The 18,108-nt window shown below is 36.3% G+C and overlaps 2 protein-coding genes and 1 long non-coding RNA gene across 6 annotated transcripts; 2 read left to right on the top strand and 1 right to left on the bottom strand.

The window, feature by feature from the left end:
* The first annotated feature begins 3,226 nt into the window (after window positions 1–3,226).
* On the top strand, window positions 3,227–7,817 carry LOC112776337 (probable lipid-A-disaccharide synthase, mitochondrial). Of its 4 annotated transcripts, none has more exons than XR_011877090.1 (9): window positions 3,228–3,549; window positions 3,927–4,026; window positions 4,454–4,559; window positions 4,648–4,871; window positions 5,089–5,167; window positions 5,540–5,678; window positions 6,389–6,615; window positions 6,765–7,090; window positions 7,312–7,817. XR_011877090.1 is itself a non-coding variant. In XM_025820467.3 (8 exons), exons 1-8 carry the CDS (start codon window positions 3,308–3,310, stop codon window positions 6,952–6,954), a joined length of 1,407 nt encoding a protein of 468 aa, XP_025676252.1. In that variant the 5' UTR covers window positions 3,227–3,307; the 3' UTR covers window positions 6,955–7,130. The 4 variants fall into 4 exon arrangements, 1 of the variants encoding a protein (XP_025676252.1); XR_003815955.2 differs by having other exon boundaries at window positions 5,540–5,778; XM_025820467.3 differs by lacking the exon at window positions 7,312–7,817 and having other exon boundaries at window positions 3,227–3,549; window positions 5,540–5,778; window positions 6,765–7,130.
* A 139-nt stretch (window positions 7,818–7,956) lies between these two features.
* Window positions 7,957–11,782, bottom strand: LOC112776336 (uncharacterized). The gene is made up of 2 exons (XM_025820466.3): window positions 8,777–11,782; window positions 7,957–8,620 (listed from the first exon to the last, which is right to left on the bottom strand). Exons 1-2 carry the CDS (start codon window positions 11,472–11,474, stop codon window positions 8,241–8,243), a joined length of 3,078 nt encoding a protein of 1,025 aa, XP_025676251.1. The 5' UTR covers window positions 11,475–11,782; the 3' UTR covers window positions 7,957–8,240.
* A 4,803-nt stretch (window positions 11,783–16,585) lies between these two features.
* LOC140181931 (uncharacterized) lies at window positions 16,586–17,890 on the top strand. Its single transcript, XR_011877596.1, has 2 exons — window positions 16,586–16,689; window positions 16,847–17,890. It is a non-coding gene; the product is annotated as an uncharacterized lncRNA (long non-coding RNA).
* Window positions 17,891–18,108: the final 218 nt, after the last annotated feature.

Below are 18,108 nucleotides of genomic sequence, written 5' to 3'. Positions count from 1 at the left end.
CATTGAATTGAATTTGGATTTATTTTTTAAAATTGATTCAATTCAATTTAATATAATATAACATAATTGTTTATACCTGGCCTAAAATATAAATCAGGCCCAAAAATAGAGAAAGCTTAAAATATAGCTATCCATAACCGATCTCTTTACAGGTCGGACAAAAGCGCTGCATAGTAACACCCTTCATCTCTGAAGGAGTTATAACAAACTCCTAATATCTTTTCCCACTTTCGGAAGAGGGATCTCAACAAACTCTACAAAAAATGGACAGTTATCCACTACAAAGACTATAATTACTTTAACAGTGATTATTGGCTCATCACTTATAAATACACTGATACTCTCATATATACTTAAGTTTCAATACACTAAAACCTGCTAAGACCCTTACTGACTTAAGCATCAGAGTGTTTTGCAGGTACCGTCCCCCATCTCCTCACAAACAACTCGGACAACGGCTGCTTGTCGCAGGCTAAGTCGGAAACCACCTAACTAAGAGTTTGGACCTTACGTTCAAGTCCAAACACGATCCAGTTTCAAGTAACCCTCGGAACATTAGCACCGTTGCCGGAGACCTGAGAATCAGCACTCCATGGCAGCGATCACCTCGAAGATGGACGTACAGCGTTGGAGTCAGATCCAGAGTACTAAGACACAGTACGAAACTTTGGTATTAATCGACTTTTCGAATACGCAATTTATCTGTCAGTCGTGATGGCGAGGGATAACGATAATAAAAATGCATAGAAAAGGGTGAAGAGAGAGATTTAAAGAGAATGAATTTTTGAATTTTGAAATAAACTGACTTATCGCTAAATATTCAATTTAAATTTTGTTTTACAGTTTGAATTGGACATTTGTTGTTCAATTAAAACAAACATTTGTCAAATATATAAAATGCCGGAGGACCAGAATTTATTATTATTGACTATCAGTAAACTATCAATATTTAAAAATATGGAATTAAATATTTTGTTATATTTATAGACTAAAGAAATTAAGTCTATTAAGTAATGCCTAAAATTATAAAGGGTAAACTAACATTTTTATCCATGAAAGTTGAAAACGCTGACATATCTTTTCATAGAAGATAGAAATTACCATTTGTACCATAAAGATTGACTTTCACAAGCAAAATTATCCAAACTCTAAATAATTATATAAAATATCCAAACTACCCTTGGTGAGTCTAATTCTCTTCAATTCTTCATCTACCGTTGTAAACCACCACTATTCTTTTCCTCCATCTTCTTCAATCGTCCTCTTTTTCTTTCTCTCCCCTCCATCTTTGTACTTTTTTCCTTCCTCTTCTCTCCCTATTGATGTTTCTCTCTTATCTGTCGTTTTTCTCTTTCTTCTGTGCATCAATGGTGGCTCCTCCTTTTGCTGCTGCGAGCTCCATCTTCTCATTCCTTCTCTTTCTTCTTCTTCGGAAGGTGTCTGGCTTCAAGAGGTAGCAATTTTGAGTCCTCTATTTTCTGCAACCACAACTTCTTCAGTGCTGAGTCCCTTCCTCTTCCAAACGTCGTGTCTTCGTCTTCTCCTTCCTTCGACGTCACTGCTCTCTTCTTCTCCTCCTGGCGATGTGTCTTCGTAATCTTCTCCTCCTAGTGCTGCTGGAATCGAATTAGTATTCTGTGTTATTTGCAACGAAAATTGTGATTTGAAATTTGATAAATTGATAATTTTTGGTAAAGAATGTTCTAAGAAATTAAGGTTTTATTTTGAATCTATGCATGTTTTATTCTTCGATTTGATCTATGTTTTTTTTGTGATTTTGAAGAGGATAGTCATTGGGTTATGTTGATGTTCAAGAGGTGAGATAGGAAAAGTGAGAGAGAGAGGGGGGAGAGAGAGAAGGAAGGGGAATGGTGCTGCAGTAGTGGTGGTTCACGGCTGATAGAGGTGCTGCAGATAGTGAGTGAGTGAGTTAGAGGATGGGTGAGCGAGAGAATAGGAGGGGGTGAGGAGTTGTGACACAGAGGAAGAGCTATAGACGAAGAATTGAGGAGGATGAGACTCACCAAGGGTAGTTTGAAAATTTTATGTAATTATTTGGAGTTTGGGTAATTTTGCTTGCAAAAGTCAATTTTATATGGGTATAAATAGTAATTAGAATTGAGGAGGATGAGACTCACTAAGGGTAGTTTGAAAATTTTATGTAATTATTTGAAGTTTGGATAATTTTGCTTGCAAAAGTCAAATTTATATGGATATAAATAGTAATTTTCATCTTTTATGAACAGATATGTCAGCGTTTTTAACTTTCATGAATAAAAATGGTAGTTTACTCAATAATAAATTCTGATAATTTTAGCATTAGATTTTTTTCTATTATAAAATAAAAAAACTTTATTTCCAAAAAAATTATCGAAACTTAATTTTCGGAATCTAATTTTTTTTGGAAGCAAGTTCACAACCATTATCATCGCCTGCAGGAGTATATAAGAATAGTACACAAGAGTATACATGAATAAGCCATCTTTAATAGGAGTACATAGGAGTAGCACACAAGCGTATACATGAATAAGCCGTCTTTGACAATGATGTAGTAAGCAATATTTAACAATGATGGAATAAGAATGGTGCTCCTCAACACAAAAAAAACTTAAAAGTTGAAGTTAATTAGAAATACGGCGAATTTTATTTTATAAAATTTATAGAGTTTGCGAGGAGTTACGACAAATTTGCCCCCACATAAAAAAAGGTGAGAACTCAAAGACATTTAACTTCCAGTGAAGTTGATAATTAAGAGCCGTTAAATGATTTGACTAATTTAAATAAATTTTCATCTAACGGCTCTCAACTCTCTATTTACGTGAAATTGACTGATCTGAATTAAAAAAAAAAAGAGAAAATATAGGGAGCCAATGGAGTATTTGTACAATGTGTACAATGGATGTTTAGGGAAGTATTAGAGATATAAGTATTAATGTTATCTTTTTACATCGGCTGAAGTTTTTGGGATGAGTGGTATCATAACATACTATCAAAATTTTAGATCGGTCAAGAGTTCGATCTTTTGGTAAACCCAAAATCAGTTTAAGCTTTTGGGATGAGATGTTTATTATGGTTACATTGTACAAATATTCCATTGGGTAGGACTAAAAAAAAATGAATTCCAAAAATAAAGTTTTAATAATTTTTTTGGAAAAATAATATTTTTTTATTTTATAATAAAAAATCCAAGAATATATATATATATATATATATATACAGAAATAACAGCCTCATCTAACGGCAGCAGGTAGCAGGTTCCAGTGACCGGCGACGGTGAGTGGCGCGTACGGTGGTCCCTCGGACGACGATGTTGGGCGCCACTGTTGGCAAAATCTTGTGCAGAAGGAAATGGAGCCCAAGCAGTTCGAGTGCGCTTTGGTTTTCGTCAGTTCCAAGAACTAAAGCGCCGTTGGAGATGGCTGAAAGAGATGGAGAACTGAGGGTCTTCGTTGTTGCAGGCGAAGTCTCTGGTGACTCCATTGCTTCTCGTGTCATGGCTTCCCTCAAGCTTCTCTCCCCTTTCCCTGTTCGCTTTGCTGGTGTTGGAGGGTAACACAGTTTTCTTCGCTCTTAAATCATCAATAAGAAAAGAAGCAAAGAGAAATTGAAAATGTTCATCTCATAATGATTGATTGTGATCTCTGCAAATCGAGAATTGATGATTGAAGTCATATTGATGAAGAACCTAGAGTTAGTTAGAATTAGTTACATTTCCTTTTCTAGCTGTTGCTTAGCTTGCATAGTTGGTTACACGATTACATTCTAGGGATTTGTATATAAGCTGACTGTGATTCTGTAATCAATGAGAGGATTCGTTATCTCCATTTGTAACTTCGATCACACTCTTTTCTCTTTGGAAGAACTCATTTTGGAGTTCTGTTAACTTTTATGTTACTATCTATCATTTTGATGTTTATCTATTTCAGGGCTAAGATGTCAAGTGAAGGAATGCAATCTCTTTTTCCCATTGAGGATATCTCGGTCATGGGAATTTGGGAACTACTACCGCATTTGTATAGAATCCGAGTGAGTGTGTGAATATTATCTTCCTTACTCTCTTTGCAATTGTTAACATTTCTAGTTAAGAGGGTAGTGTACCCAACCCTTTTATAGTAGCCGAAGTTTTGCTATGACTTTTTTAATTTGAATTTTGAAAAATACAAGCACTAACCTTCTTCTAATAAGCCAATTTTAGGTCACAAGGCAGCAAGCATTCTGTTGTACTCAGGATCACCCTCATTGATTTGAAGTATAATTTTAGTTTTAATTAAAATAAGTAGGACATGTAATTATATTTTGTTATTCTTTAGAATCTTTTTAGATCAACCTCCTAAAGATGAACATTGAAACTGAGTCCAAGGTTTATTGGATTTTGTTATATAGATGTCATGTATGTGTTTGTGAAAGGAGATATTCAGAACATCATTTTTTATTCCTTATTTAAAATTGTCAGGTGAGATTGAAGGAAACTGTAGAAGCAGCTGCTTTATTTGAGCCTCATGTTGTATTAACCGTGGACTCTAAAGGCTTTTCTTTCCGGTTCTTGAAGCAGCTAAGAGGTACTAATGCCCCTGCCTTGCTGGGAAAAGTGCTACATTTATGTTGTTGACAGTTAAGCTGTATGCAAGTGGGGGAATGGCTTTGCAGCTAGATACAATAAGCAAAGATCGCATTGGCCAGTACATTTTCACTATGTAGCACCATCATTCTGGGCATGGAAAGGAGGCGAAGCAAGACTCAGAGGGCTGGCAGAAATTGTAGATCATCTATTGTGCATACTTCCAAATGAAGATAAAATATGTAAATTGAATGGAGTGTCTGCAACCTTTGTTGGCCATCCTGTCCTAGAAGATGTTCTAGAATTGAATTTGGTATCACTCAATTATTTTGTAGTTTTAATAAAGCTTATTTCTGCTTATCATTTAATTTAAATTAAAACTGTGTTATAATTTATCTTTTCATTGTTCAATCAATCAAAATATATATTTATTCGTCTTTGATCTGTGGCAAAACTTTTATTGGATTTTCTCACTGTGCTAAGTCGTTTGGTGAAGTTAAGTTTGTAGTAATTGCTGGATATTTTCACAGAGAAGCAATTACTTAGTCCCTAATTGGAGGGCTGAAGGCAATGCTGAAGATTTCCAAAATAAACATGTGATACCCTCAGGTATGGATAATCAGATGAAGATCCACATGCTCAATATGCTTTTCTCAATTGGTTAGTGTTTGTGGTGCAGGCACATGTAAGGATATTGTTTGATCTTTCACCAATTTTACTATAATAAGTCTCTTTCTCAGACAAGTATTTGTTTTTGCTTTCTTTGCAGAAATAAATAGTAGGTGTGAAAGAAAAGGATATAAAATTGGGTTTTATCATTTTAAAAATGAAAAAAATGAAAAAAAAAGAAGATAGAAATAAATAGGTTATATTTGATAGAACTGGGCTAAAGGTTATTTTTTACAGTCATATATAGTTTTTTTTGTTCAGCTTTTGAAATCATATTTTGATGTAAAATCTCACTGATCTTTAACTTCTAAGGAGCCACTGTTGTTAGCTTGCTTCCTGGAAGCAGGGTGCAAGAAGTCACCCGGATGCTTCCCATCTTTGCAAACACATTGGAACTCCTGAAAGAGACTTTTCCTCAGATGATGACAGTCATTCATGTTGCGCCTAACAAGTATGTGGAAAAATTTATTGCTGAGGCTGTTCATAGATGGCCTCTTCCTTCTGTTTTAATTCCTGGCGGAATGACTCAGCTGAGATATGATGCCTTTAGTGTAAGGTCCCCTTGTACACTCATCTTTTACAAATATGTCGAAGTCGTTGGAATTTGGTTTCATGAACTTATCTTGTAAAGACTTGTCGCAATTTCCAAAACTTGATTCAACAGTTCTATTATATCTTTTATTATATTTATTTTTCTATCAAAAATGGGAAAGAAGAAACAATTCCAGTGTTTCTTTTAGCTCATTGCAGATTCTGACAGAGCCAGCTTTATCAAATTTGTGTGCAGTATAGAAATACATAAATCTGAACTTGCCTTGGCACCATAATTGGTGACAGCATAGGAAAATTTCAGTTTTGTTCCTGCCAATACAAATTACTGGTAGTTATGCTCAAAATGTTTCCTGAATAATGTTTTCAATCTATTCCTTCTGGGTACTTTCTCATGTTCATCTTATTATTACAATATTACTTTATATTAGACAGGACCATAATAGGATAATTTTCTGAACTTGGAAATGGTTTAAAGCTACAATCAACTAACTATGTGAATATAGATAAATTGATTTTAACAAAGCTTTAATATTCATTTGTTGACCCCATATACCTATAAGGCTGCATTCTTGACTTGTTCCTAGTTAACTTCAATTAACTGCATTGCAGGCAAGTAGAGTTGCATTATGCACATCTGGGACTGTTGCTGTGGAGCTGCAGCTTGCACGTCTACCTTGTGTTGTTGCATATCGTGCCAATATTTTGACTGAATGGTATATTAAGTACAAAGCTAAGATACAATACATTTCACTTCCCAATATTCTCTTGGATTCAGCTATTATTCCTGAAGCGCTCTTCCGGTCCTGCACACCAGGGAACCTAGCCTTGTTGCTCACGTAAGAATTACACGCAGAATATTTCATGTGTCTCAAAAGCTTAGTGTATGCTAAAATGCGTGTAAAAATGAAAGCATTGCACTTTACTATTCAGTTGCAAAACAATATTTCTCTGGGACATTTGATGAGGTCTTCGCTCTATACTACAGGAATTTAATACACGATAACAATTTTCGAGAAGAACAATTAGTGGCAGCTGAAAAGTTTGTTAAGCTTCTATTGCCTTCAGAAAGAATACAAGGCAACCTTTCTCAACAAGATTTGATGAGAGCTAATTCTAACTACAGTCCAAGTGTAGTTGCAGCATTGACTATATTGAACTATGGAAAGCCTATATAACAAGTATCTAAGGACATCCAAATATTGAAGGATCTACGACATCAAATTATTTACAACGAAAGTTCAACATTGAGGTGGAGATTGTTACCTAATGTCCCAAACCACATGTAATCTAAAGCACTCGGAAATGCATCAGGTTTTATTTATATTTATAATACATTTTTTAATTATATCAATATGCTTGTTACTGTCTTCTGACCATAATTAGTAAACAGAGGTTCCAAATGTTTACAATCATTCATAGAAGTTACTCATCTAAGAAGTTTTGTTGAGTAGATGTGAGATGAATAGCTTCTATGGAAAGCTTTTTGTTAGAAAAAAACTAAGACAAACATTTCTTTGACTGTCTTATTTTAGCCATTTCCATAACTCAAGATCATTTGAGAAGAGAGATATCCAAAGACTATCTGTTATCTACTATAGTGTGAACACATGTCAGATTTCTTCATTGAACCTGTTGTTTTGGAGGCCAATGGAGTGATACAATCCCTTGCAAGTGATTTTGTTTGAGGTTCAACACTAACTCTTTGATGCTTCCTATTGCATCTAGATGTGAGAGTGAGAGGAGCAAATCTGAGCATATAACCATACATGGATGGTTAGGCTTTAAGTTTTTTAAAATGTCAGATGATCACTTAGATACCTTTCCATTTATGCAATATCTAACTGCTCGGATTTGTTGCTCTCACTCTCGCATAAGCTCACTTTTTGCACTAGATACCGATACGCAAGACTCTTAGATGCCTGGATTAGGCCTATCTTATTCTGGAGATTAAATTTCGAATATTAAACTTGAGATTTGCATCTCAGTTGACAATCTTCACTCTTGAAGTAAAAATAGAGATATTCCATTATGTACTTGATAGGAACTGGTAATTCTATTGTAGAATAAGTGTATACTATATAGAACTTCCGACAAGAAGCTCATGTTATAGGTTATTTCAAGAAAACAAACATAGAAGAACAAGCATATTCTCTAGGTAGGAGAAGAAAATGAAAAGGTAACAAACAAGATAAGCTGTATACAATCTTCATCAGAAATCATAAAACTATTGTCTATTGAATAATTACAAGATGGAAAGGATATTTGAGAACTCTCCACTCTCTTCACTAATCCACTCCTTTTTAGTTATGGAAATTAACTCTTCAAAGTGGAACTAGTTGGGTGTCCTAACACTACTACTTTCCAATTATACATGGAAATTTCAAGCTGATTTAAAAGCTTTATAGCTTGTTGGACCCATAATCTGGAAGTAACATGCATTCTTAATTTATTATTTCTGTGGTCAACAATACTCCACATTTACTAAACCACAAAGAAATGCGTTTCTGGTTACATTTAGCTCCCTAATGACATCCCTCATATTTATTCTTTCTCTTGGAGATTCAACTGAGCAAGCTAGTCCAATTTTGATTAGAGAAAATACACACGACACTATGTTGCCTTCTTTTTCTGCTAATGGTTTCTCTAATTGTTTCAGTAGAAAGGTTGAGTCCACAATCTCCAAAAGCTTCTCTGGATATGCCCTTTCCACATAGTTATGAAGATTGTCACCGTCTTCAAAAAATTCTTCCGTGGGTCTTCTGCCAGTTAGCATTTCCAATACTAGAATCCCGAAAGAATATACATCACCTTGTGTTGACACCTCAGAGCCTATTCCATACTCTGAACACGTTGATTATGGTCAATGATTAGCGATATAACATACCAACAATAATACAAGAAGCATAAAATTCCATTCTAGAAAAGAATGGTCTAAAACTCCTGTTTTTTTAAGAAAAGGAAATGTTAGAATTTAAAGTTTTCAGGTAATGATCATACCTGGAGGAGCATATCCAATGGTCCCTTTGAATCCACTTGTGCTGGATTGGTTATGAGAGGAGCCATTTATTGTTGAGAGAATCCTTGCTAATCCAAAATCAGTCACATGAGCTACCATGTCATCATCAAGAAGGACATTGCTTGGCTTTATATCACAATGAACAATAGGTTGTTCACACTCATAGTGAAGATAATGTAACGCTGAAGCTATATCTATAAGAATATTTAATCTGTGAGCAAGGTCCAAAGTATGTGTTGGATCTGCAGTTTCACCTTGTGGATGCAGCCACTTTTCTAAGCTTCCATTAGACATGTACTCAAAAACTAGTGCTTTGAATTCTTCCCCGCGATAATCTATGCTTGAGCAGCATGTAAGAATCTTCACAAGGTTTCGATGTCTAATAACTCTTAGTGCATTGCATTCAGTGACGAAACTCTTATGAGCTCCTCTCATTTGAAGGTTGATCACCTTTATGGCAACGACCCTGTCTTCTGATTTTAGGAATCCTGTGTACACAGAACCAAAACTCCCAGAACCAATCAAATTGTTGGTAGAAAACCTTTCTGTAGCAGCATATAAGCTTTGGTACGACACTATCGAGCTCTGGTCTGTTGTTTTTGATATCAAAGATGATAGTTGCTTTTGCCTCCTACTCCAACATATAGTAAGAATTGACAACAGTAGAAGACAAATGACCACACAAATTATGATTCTCACTAGCTTCAAGTTATGCTGCTTTTTTTGTTGGTTAGTATTGGGGCATGGTGGCAGGTGGAGCTTTGAGATGCCCCCACAAAGCTTCTTGTTGCCTGCTATTGATATTGCACTTGTATTCTTGAAAACTCCTTCTGTTGGTACCTTGCCATCCAATTTATTGAAAGACAGATTTAAGTATGTTAGTAGAGAAAGGCTCTGCAATGCTGTTGGAATCGATCCAGACAATTTATTTTGTGATAGATCCAATTGGATGAGGCTCTTTAATGAAGCAATTGATGGAGGTATTGTCCCATTGAAGGAATTCCCCTGTAAGTTTAGGTATTCCAAATTTATACACTCTCCTATGGTTGTGGGAATCTCTCCAAACAGATCATTTTTAGATAGATCCAGAGTGCCAAGGTTATTAAGGGTTCCTACCTCAACGGGTATAGTGCCAGAAAATGAGTTATGAGATAAGTTCAACAATGTTGACAAGGTGAAAAGGCTGAATACCTCCAAGGGTATAGCACCACTAAGATTGTTCCCTGAAAGTTCCAGGTATTGTAACTTTTGCCAATTTCCAACTATGGGTGGAATTTTTCCTTCCAACTTGTTGTTTGAAATGCTTATTTGAAGCAATTGAGTAAGATTACCCAAGGAGCTAGGTATCTGTCCTGATAGTTGGTTTATCCCCAAACCTAACAGTTGGAGCTTATGAAGCTTCCCAAAAGTATTTGGAACAGTCCCAGTAAATTGATTGTATTCTAGAACCAAGGCAATTAAATTTATGTAATTTCCTATAGATTCAGGAATAGTTCCATATATCTGGTTATCACCAAGATATAGTCGAATGAGTTGGGTTGACAAATTACCTATGGAGTTGGGCAAAGGACCCCCAAATTTGTTGGTTGACAAAATCAAATTTTCCAATTTGGTACAATTTACCAAAGATGTAGTAAAATCCAAGTCATTATCTGAACCGTTGCCTAGATTATTATAATTTAAGTTTAGCCAGTGAAGGTCTTTCAACATTCCTAGACTTGGAACTTGTCCAACAAAACTGTTAACACCAATATCAAATACTTGAAGTAAAGATGCATTTGTGATGGAAGTTGGGATAAGACCTGACATTTGATTTGCTCCAATGCCAAACACCTGCAGATTGGTGAGGGTGGAGAACATGTTGGCTGGAAGGGAGCCGTGAAATTGGTTTTCTGCAGCTGTGATGAAAAAGAGAGATGACATATTGTAAAGTGAAGCAGGAAGCGTACCGGACAATTTGTTTCCAGGTACTGCGAAAACTGACAAGTTTCTAAGTTGTCCCATTTCTTCTGGTAAATCGCCCTCCAAGTTATTATAGGCCAGAGAGAGAACATCAAGAGAAGAAATATTCCACATGGTAGGTGGGATTTGTCCGGAGAAATTATTTGTGAAAAGATTCAGCTTTTCAAGCTTCCTTAGTGATCCAATCTCTATTGGTATTTTGCCATGGAGATTGTTGCTTGACACATTTAAGTGCCTTAGATCAGAGCAATTTGTCAATTTGATAGGAAACTCCCCTGTTAGTATGTTGTTTGAGAGTGAGAGTTGTTGTAGTCTGAACAAACGACCCAACTCCGTTGGAATTTCTCCATAGAAGCTATTGTTTTGGAGGTAAAGGTTTCTCAAAAAGGAGAGATTGCCAATATAAGGCGATATAATCCCACGCAAATCAGATCTTTTAAGATTCAACATTACAACCCTTTGATGTTTGGTGCTGCATGTGACTCCATGCCAGTTACAAAAGTGGGTAGAGGTGTTCCATGATGTCAAAACTCCGTGTGGGTCATCAGATATTGATTCTTTGAACTTGAGCAATGCCATGAAATCAGTATCATTTCCCAAGGCGGCGGCCGTGGCTGCTGTTGTAGGCTGTAGCCACACTAAGTTTACATAAAAGAGAAGGGAAGCATGGAGGAGGTACATGGACCAGACTGGATATGGGGTGGAAACAAGAGGCATTGTTTTGTTGGAAAACTTGGCTGAGAGTATATGTGCTATGATTTAGAGTATTTAGGCTTTAGATAGAGCGAAATGTTGTAATGCTGTTATAGATAGAAAATAAGAGCTAGGGTGGTCTGCATGAATTATAGAAGGAAGTTTCATGTGAACGATTTCAATTAAAGATGGATTAAAAAAATTGAAACTTTAAGCAGGAGCTTCTTAGAACCTTTGACTTTGAGTTTATAATTGGATAAAATTTAAAATTCACTTATCCATATGGAATCAGAAAAACCAGAATTTTTTAATGGGAATTCAGTAGCTTCATTGACCTATTTCACGTAGTGTGTGTACTTGTAGGTGACGACAGCTTTCTTGGACTACTGTTAATTTCTGAAATATGTGGATTCCCTATCTAGTTTGTTGCATTATTATTGCAATCTGTCGTTGAATTCATTTGTTGCTTTTGCAATCAGAAATCAACTACTAAATACCATTGACTTTTTTTTTTGGGTCGATGAATACCATTGACTTTCTCTTCAAGTATTGGATTTAATTATGTGGAAGGATATCTTATAAAAAGAAAATATGGGTTCCGTATCAGGTACTAACACTCATTTCTTTTTGGGCCGTCGAATTATTAACTCACTTGTATGAATGGAGTCTATTGACAACAACATGGAGGATTTGGATCCAAATCCCAAATCCCAAATCCCAACATGGATGCCGAGTATCCTGGGTGATTGTGGTTTGTGGAGAATTTATGCATTTGATCAAATTGTTGTATCGAATTATTAACACCTCATTTCTCTCTCTCGCCTTTTTTTTTTAATTAATCTTCTGGTTATCTCAAAGTTGCATCTAGAAGCTTGCCCTCATTAATGTTCTAATGCAGCACCATAAAAGTGACTATGAGAACGCGTTTTTGGGACGTTAGTTGTGGAAAACGCAGCCCTGGATAGTCCATCCATGCCGTGCATTATGGGCATATCAAGTATGCATCAAAATCTAAAACTAGGTTACTTTTTCCACTTTTTGTTGCTTATACCGTGTTCACATATTTCTTTCCTCTATTGGACAAGAAATAAGACTATAAGTTCAAATGAATTTCCAATTATTCCGTTTCTTTGGCGTATAATTTAAATTACAATAAAATTAAGTGGCCAAATAATTTTTAAACTAAGTCCAATCAAGTTACGCTTATATATGCGTGAGCTTTTTTGTCGTCGTCTTCTTTTGTTTTTCTTTTTCAACATTCTTCTCTTGTTAGATTTTTTTCCCTCTTTTTTCCTCTTCATCTTCTTATATTATCATTATTGTCGATTTTTTCATCATCTTCTCCTCCTCCTTCTATATATATTTAGCACAATTTCTGAGCACAAAAATTTTAATGCACAACACAGAAAATTTTTAAGAATTATGTCCAGATACTGAATCCAACTAACAAAACACGTACAATATGAAAAATTTGGTGCACAACACATAAATTCTTTAAAGACTACATGTCCAGAATATTGAAACTTAACTAACAAATATGTACAACACAGAAATTTTGGTGCACAGTATAGAAATTTATGAAGGACCACATTTAAAATTGTTTCACTCGATTTTTAGCAATTTCGACAGGGTGTCGAATCGAACTTGTATTAAGATCTCAATTCGAGGAGCAGATACGACTCTTCTGAAAAAAGTGAGATCGACCCGAAAATTACTTAGTGTTCATGTCGAAAACAAACTGTGTCGAATTATTGGTGGCAAATTTCAACAAATGAAATGGAAATATGTGAAATAAATAAAAGAGAACTTTAAATACATGAAAGTGTAAAAGTGAAATGGAAATCAATAGAACAACAAAATAACAATGAAACATTTAAAGCAAAGGAACTAAAGAAAGAAAAATGAAGAACAATAAAAAATAAAATGGGCTTCTAACACTCACATGCACTTGCACTTCATGGTCTTTCGTTGCGTCACTGAGATTAGGAATTCTTGCAGAGTTTTGTGTGATGATATAGTATTTTTTATTGAACTTCTCCTTTTTTTTTTTCTAAAACTTCTTCTATTTATAGATTCTAAGGATAGACTTGTTCTTGAAGAATCTTGCCCACGATTCAATTCCTCCTTTTTCTCAGGCTATGGCCTTGCCTTGACTCTGAAGAATATTCATAGTGGCTTCCCTACGTTCTATCTTGCCTTGGTCTCCAAACCTTACGTTCTTGCATCGTGTTTAAATTTAACCACGTGATGTATCTAGTTTTGACCCATTTCTTCTCATTAAACCCTCGACCTCGACTATTATTCTTATTGTAGTCAAAAGTGTTGTTTCCTGATAGCCAGAGGCCTGATTCGTCGATCTTTTTGAAATTTCGATGAATCATAATTGAATTACTTCATAAGTCGAAATTTATACTAACAAATTGCCCCTTAAAACTTATCTTTTTAAAATGCAGAATGATAAGTCAAAATTTATTCACGTGTCATTTTTCCCAGAAAACTCCTCATCGTCTCCTTCTTTGTTTGAAAAGCCCTTTCAACTTATCTTCATGGACTCCCAATCTGGCCTTCACTCTAGCAGCACTCCGACTATCACCGCTGTATTATCATCCTCTATCACCATTGCTGCTACCACTAATACCACCATTCCCGTCACCACTTCCATTGTAGGAACCCTTATGTCGACTTTTCTTCCTGCCTCTGCTTTTGTTGTGGCAGTCGTTACTTTTGCTCCTGGTGGAGCTTCTGCTACTCTTGGTTCTTCTTCACGAGAAGAAAATGACGACGATGTTCATGTCATAGACCAAGATGTCACAATTTTATAATGATGATGGAACTTGAAGGGCTCCCAACCTTGATGTAGAGACCACCGCATTATGGCAGTGCCAGATACTGCTTCTATTTACCGTCTTCAACGTTTTATATTCATTCCTAGGACCAATTTCTACCCAAGAACAAGTTGAGTCAATTTCTTCTTTCTTTTCATCTCTCCGTGAACACTTTCCTTTGATTTTTTTTTGTAAAATGTCAAGGCCACCTATTTTTCCAGTCCAGTTTTTAGGACTGCATCTCCTAAGGAGTCTAGTTCCTTATTTTCGACATGGCTATCGAGACTCTCTCCAACTTACAAGTCGGTGTGGAGATCCTTAGGTATAATGTCTGCTCTTCGACTAGTCACCCATGATTTGTCTTATACTGCCCTTTACTGGGAGCTAGCTTATGGTGTCCAACCACAAATAATTTTCACTTTCCATATGGGATGATGGGTCTGACCCCAATGAAAATTTCAGCTTTGACTAGGCTATCTCTTGATGGAAAAGATGTTTGTTGGATAACTCCATGTCCTGATGATGCCTTCGACATTAATTTTGACTCGACCTTTGTGTCGGGTTTCATCCAAAACAACATGGGTTCCGAGAATGGCCCTGTTACTGACAGCGAACCTGTAGCCTTTCTTCTTTTGTGGCTCAATGCTTCTATCTTCTGTCCAAAGTCAATTTAGATCCAAAAAAATAATTATCTCCCACTGGCTATTCTGCTCCATCAAAAAAAATGTTAACCTTACTTCTCTTATTTTGGGTCAACTATATGAAACACTTTTCTTGGTGGTCAGTGAAATTCGATGAGGTGAGTTGTCGATCAATCTATTTGGTCCTCTCTGGATTGTTAACTTATGACTGAAGTCTGTGTTTGAGCCTCAACTCACTACCCCTTCTGAATTTTCCAAAACTCCACTTGAAGGTATTCGACTGTCTTCTCTTTCATGGTATGTCATCCATTGATGCCTTTTGCCATTTCATTAAACTTTTTCTTAATATTAAGGCCAACGATGATTCTAACTATCATCCCAATCCCTTAGCCTGTCGAAAAAAATGACGTAGGATATCTTCACTCTCTTAAAAGTCTCAAACCTAAAAATTAAGAGGCTGTCGATAAACTCTGGTCGAAAACTTTGACTCCCCAAATGATTCCCGTAAGGCTTCCTCATGAATCGACCATGGCTCTAAAAAAGAAACTTGTCACTTATTTCTCACAATACGTGTCGAGGCAATTTGGCCTTACACAAGCATTACCTTCTCCACTTTTTCTTGAAGCTGGAGCCCAAACGGTTCACTATGAAGTGTCGGATCTGAAAGAATTCGACCAGATTTTGGATTTGAATAAGCAAAAAGTCACCTCCCAGTACCAAAGATATGACATTAAATTATGCTTACATTAAATTATGCTTCCTTTCAACCTCTGATTTTCACAAATGGTGGTCGACCTATTATCATTCTCATTGCCCCTCAACTGAGCAAGCTCTCTCTAACTTGATTCGTCCTTCTGCACAGACTGCTGCTATGTCGAAGAAAACCAAAGGTGAGCATATCCATGAAATCGTTGCCTTTGAGAAATATTATAAGGTAAAATGGTATTTCAGGAACGTAAGGTATGTTTTCATCGAGGCCTTAGTGGTATGAAAAAAGAAAAAAGAAGCACATTTTCGTTGGTTTCTCGATCGTTATTTTAAAGCTTTAGCACGAGACCCTTTTGTCCAGAAAAATATTTTATGAAAACGTTCAAATTTCTTTCTTTTCCCAATGCTCCCTTTGGTCTTGTTCCTGACCCTCTTAAAGGAGTCTTAGGAGTGGATTATCGACTCCGAAAGAAAAACCTCGTTCCCTGGGGATAAACACAATTGGTGCTATCTATTACCCATGTGCCAGGGATAGAATTCATGGTCGAACGAGGATTGTTGGATATCCTCCGGGTACCATATTTTTTTAAAACTTTAGAAAACATTTAAGTCCTTACTCCTCTTATACATTCTTTGTGTTTCAGCTGCTCGGCCAACAGACCTAGTAGGTGTTGTCCCTGACCCTAAACCAGTCGAGGAAAACTGGGAGTCGGATGAGGAGGCCGCTCCTAAGAAAACAAAATCGAAGAGGGGTTGGGGCAGAGGACGGTTGAGTGAGGCCACTCTATCTTCAAAGAAACGCGGAGCTATCAACATCCTCATGGGGGATAAGCCCAAGCAGGTACAGAAATCTAATTCGACTATTTCTATCAAGGTATTTTTCAAATACTTTACCGTCCTTAATAATCGAGTTCTATCTGGTATGTTTAATAATGCTTTCACCTTTTGTTTCAGTCAAAACCTTTGAAGCGTAGTTCTCAATCCCGAGTCGGACCACAAAGTCACTCTAAACAAGGTGTCGACACATCAGGTGTAGAAGCTGAAGTTACTCGACCTTCTCTGAAGGTGACTGCTTCCCTTCCTTCTTAAGTCCAATTCAAACTGCACCATTAGCTGCTGTTTCTCAAGCTTCGACTGATTCTCCAATAGTGATTATGCTTACCTTTTTCTCTTCTTTCTTTTGCTTATATTCGTATATTCACATAGATTTTTCTCTTTATAGGCAAGTTATATGCTCTTCCTGCGGAGACCCAACAAGAATCTGGTTTTGTTTCGACATCTGCTGCAGCCACTTCGCCAATCTTGCTGACCATGAATTAAGCTGCTAATGTCGAACATTACGACTTACCTATTAATGCTCCTACTCCTGAAGCTGAAGACTTGAATTTTGATGACTTCGACTTTGATCTTGCCAACATCCTCTCAAAGGCTTAACAGGTCTATTCCTCCGAAGGAACGATGATTTTTTCTTCTTCTGGCCAAGAACCAGAAATCGCTCCTTCAGTGCAAGAATCAGAGCTGATTATCTAGACTCACGAAAAGGAGGTTACCTCACCTGAGCCTCAGTTACCACCAGGTCCCGACCTTTCAATCCTTGAAAGGGTCAACATTGTTTTTGAATGTCTCAACCACCCTTTGGAAGAGATTAACAATAATGTGGATCTGAAGGCTCAATTATTGGCAGCCATCGACTTTTTGAATAAAAAAATCTCAGTCACTGCGTTAGCAGCCTTGGAGGCGTTTATGGAAGAGATTTATAATCATCTCTCCAGAATTGACTCGGTTGAAAAATACTTCAACACAACAGTCGAGGTTTTGGCTATTCATGATAAATAATTGAAAAAGTGCGAGACAGCCAAGTCTCAGATCAAAAAGGTCTTATCAAAGGGTCGAACCAAAGAGAAGATTATAGCTACTAAAGTCGATATTCTTGAGAAGGAGTTGGATGAATTGAAATCAAGTAAGCAAAAGTTGAAGCTACTAATGCAACACTTATTCTGCGGCTTCAGAAGATAAATCAAGTGCATGCATCAATGATTTTGAGTCACCCTGCTCTTGTCGAAACTGTCAACCAAACCATCAAGGCCAAAGAAGAAACAGTCGAAGCTTCTGCCATTATGGGTCAAAAACAAGGAGACCTCAAGGTTAAATTTAGGACCTTATTTTAAATTATTGTCGTAGCTTTCATATGAACTTTCACTCTTTGTATATTTTTCTCCATATTTTGTTTAATGTAAATGATATAACTTCAGGTATTTTCCGTTTATATGCCCTAATTGTCGAGTAGTTGTTATATCTCTTAATTCATAAATATGGCCATTAAAGATTTTTTCGACTAGAAAAGGTCATTTCCATAAAAGCGACCACTTTCCTTTAACTTGTTCAGTGGAAAGGACTGATTTTAATACTAAGTCTCCAACTGTAAACTTTTTCTTTTTGCTTTCTTGTTGTATGACTTAGCGATACTTTTTTTCCCTAATCAAT

The sequence above is a fragment of the Arachis hypogaea genome, chromosome 19 (genome assembly GCF_003086295.3).
Source record: "Arachis hypogaea cultivar Tifrunner chromosome 19, arahy.Tifrunner.gnm2.J5K5, whole genome shotgun sequence".
Taxonomy (NCBI): Eukaryota; Viridiplantae; Streptophyta; class Magnoliopsida; order Fabales; family Fabaceae; genus Arachis; species Arachis hypogaea.
This window is presented reverse-complemented; position numbering and strand designations above follow the sequence as displayed.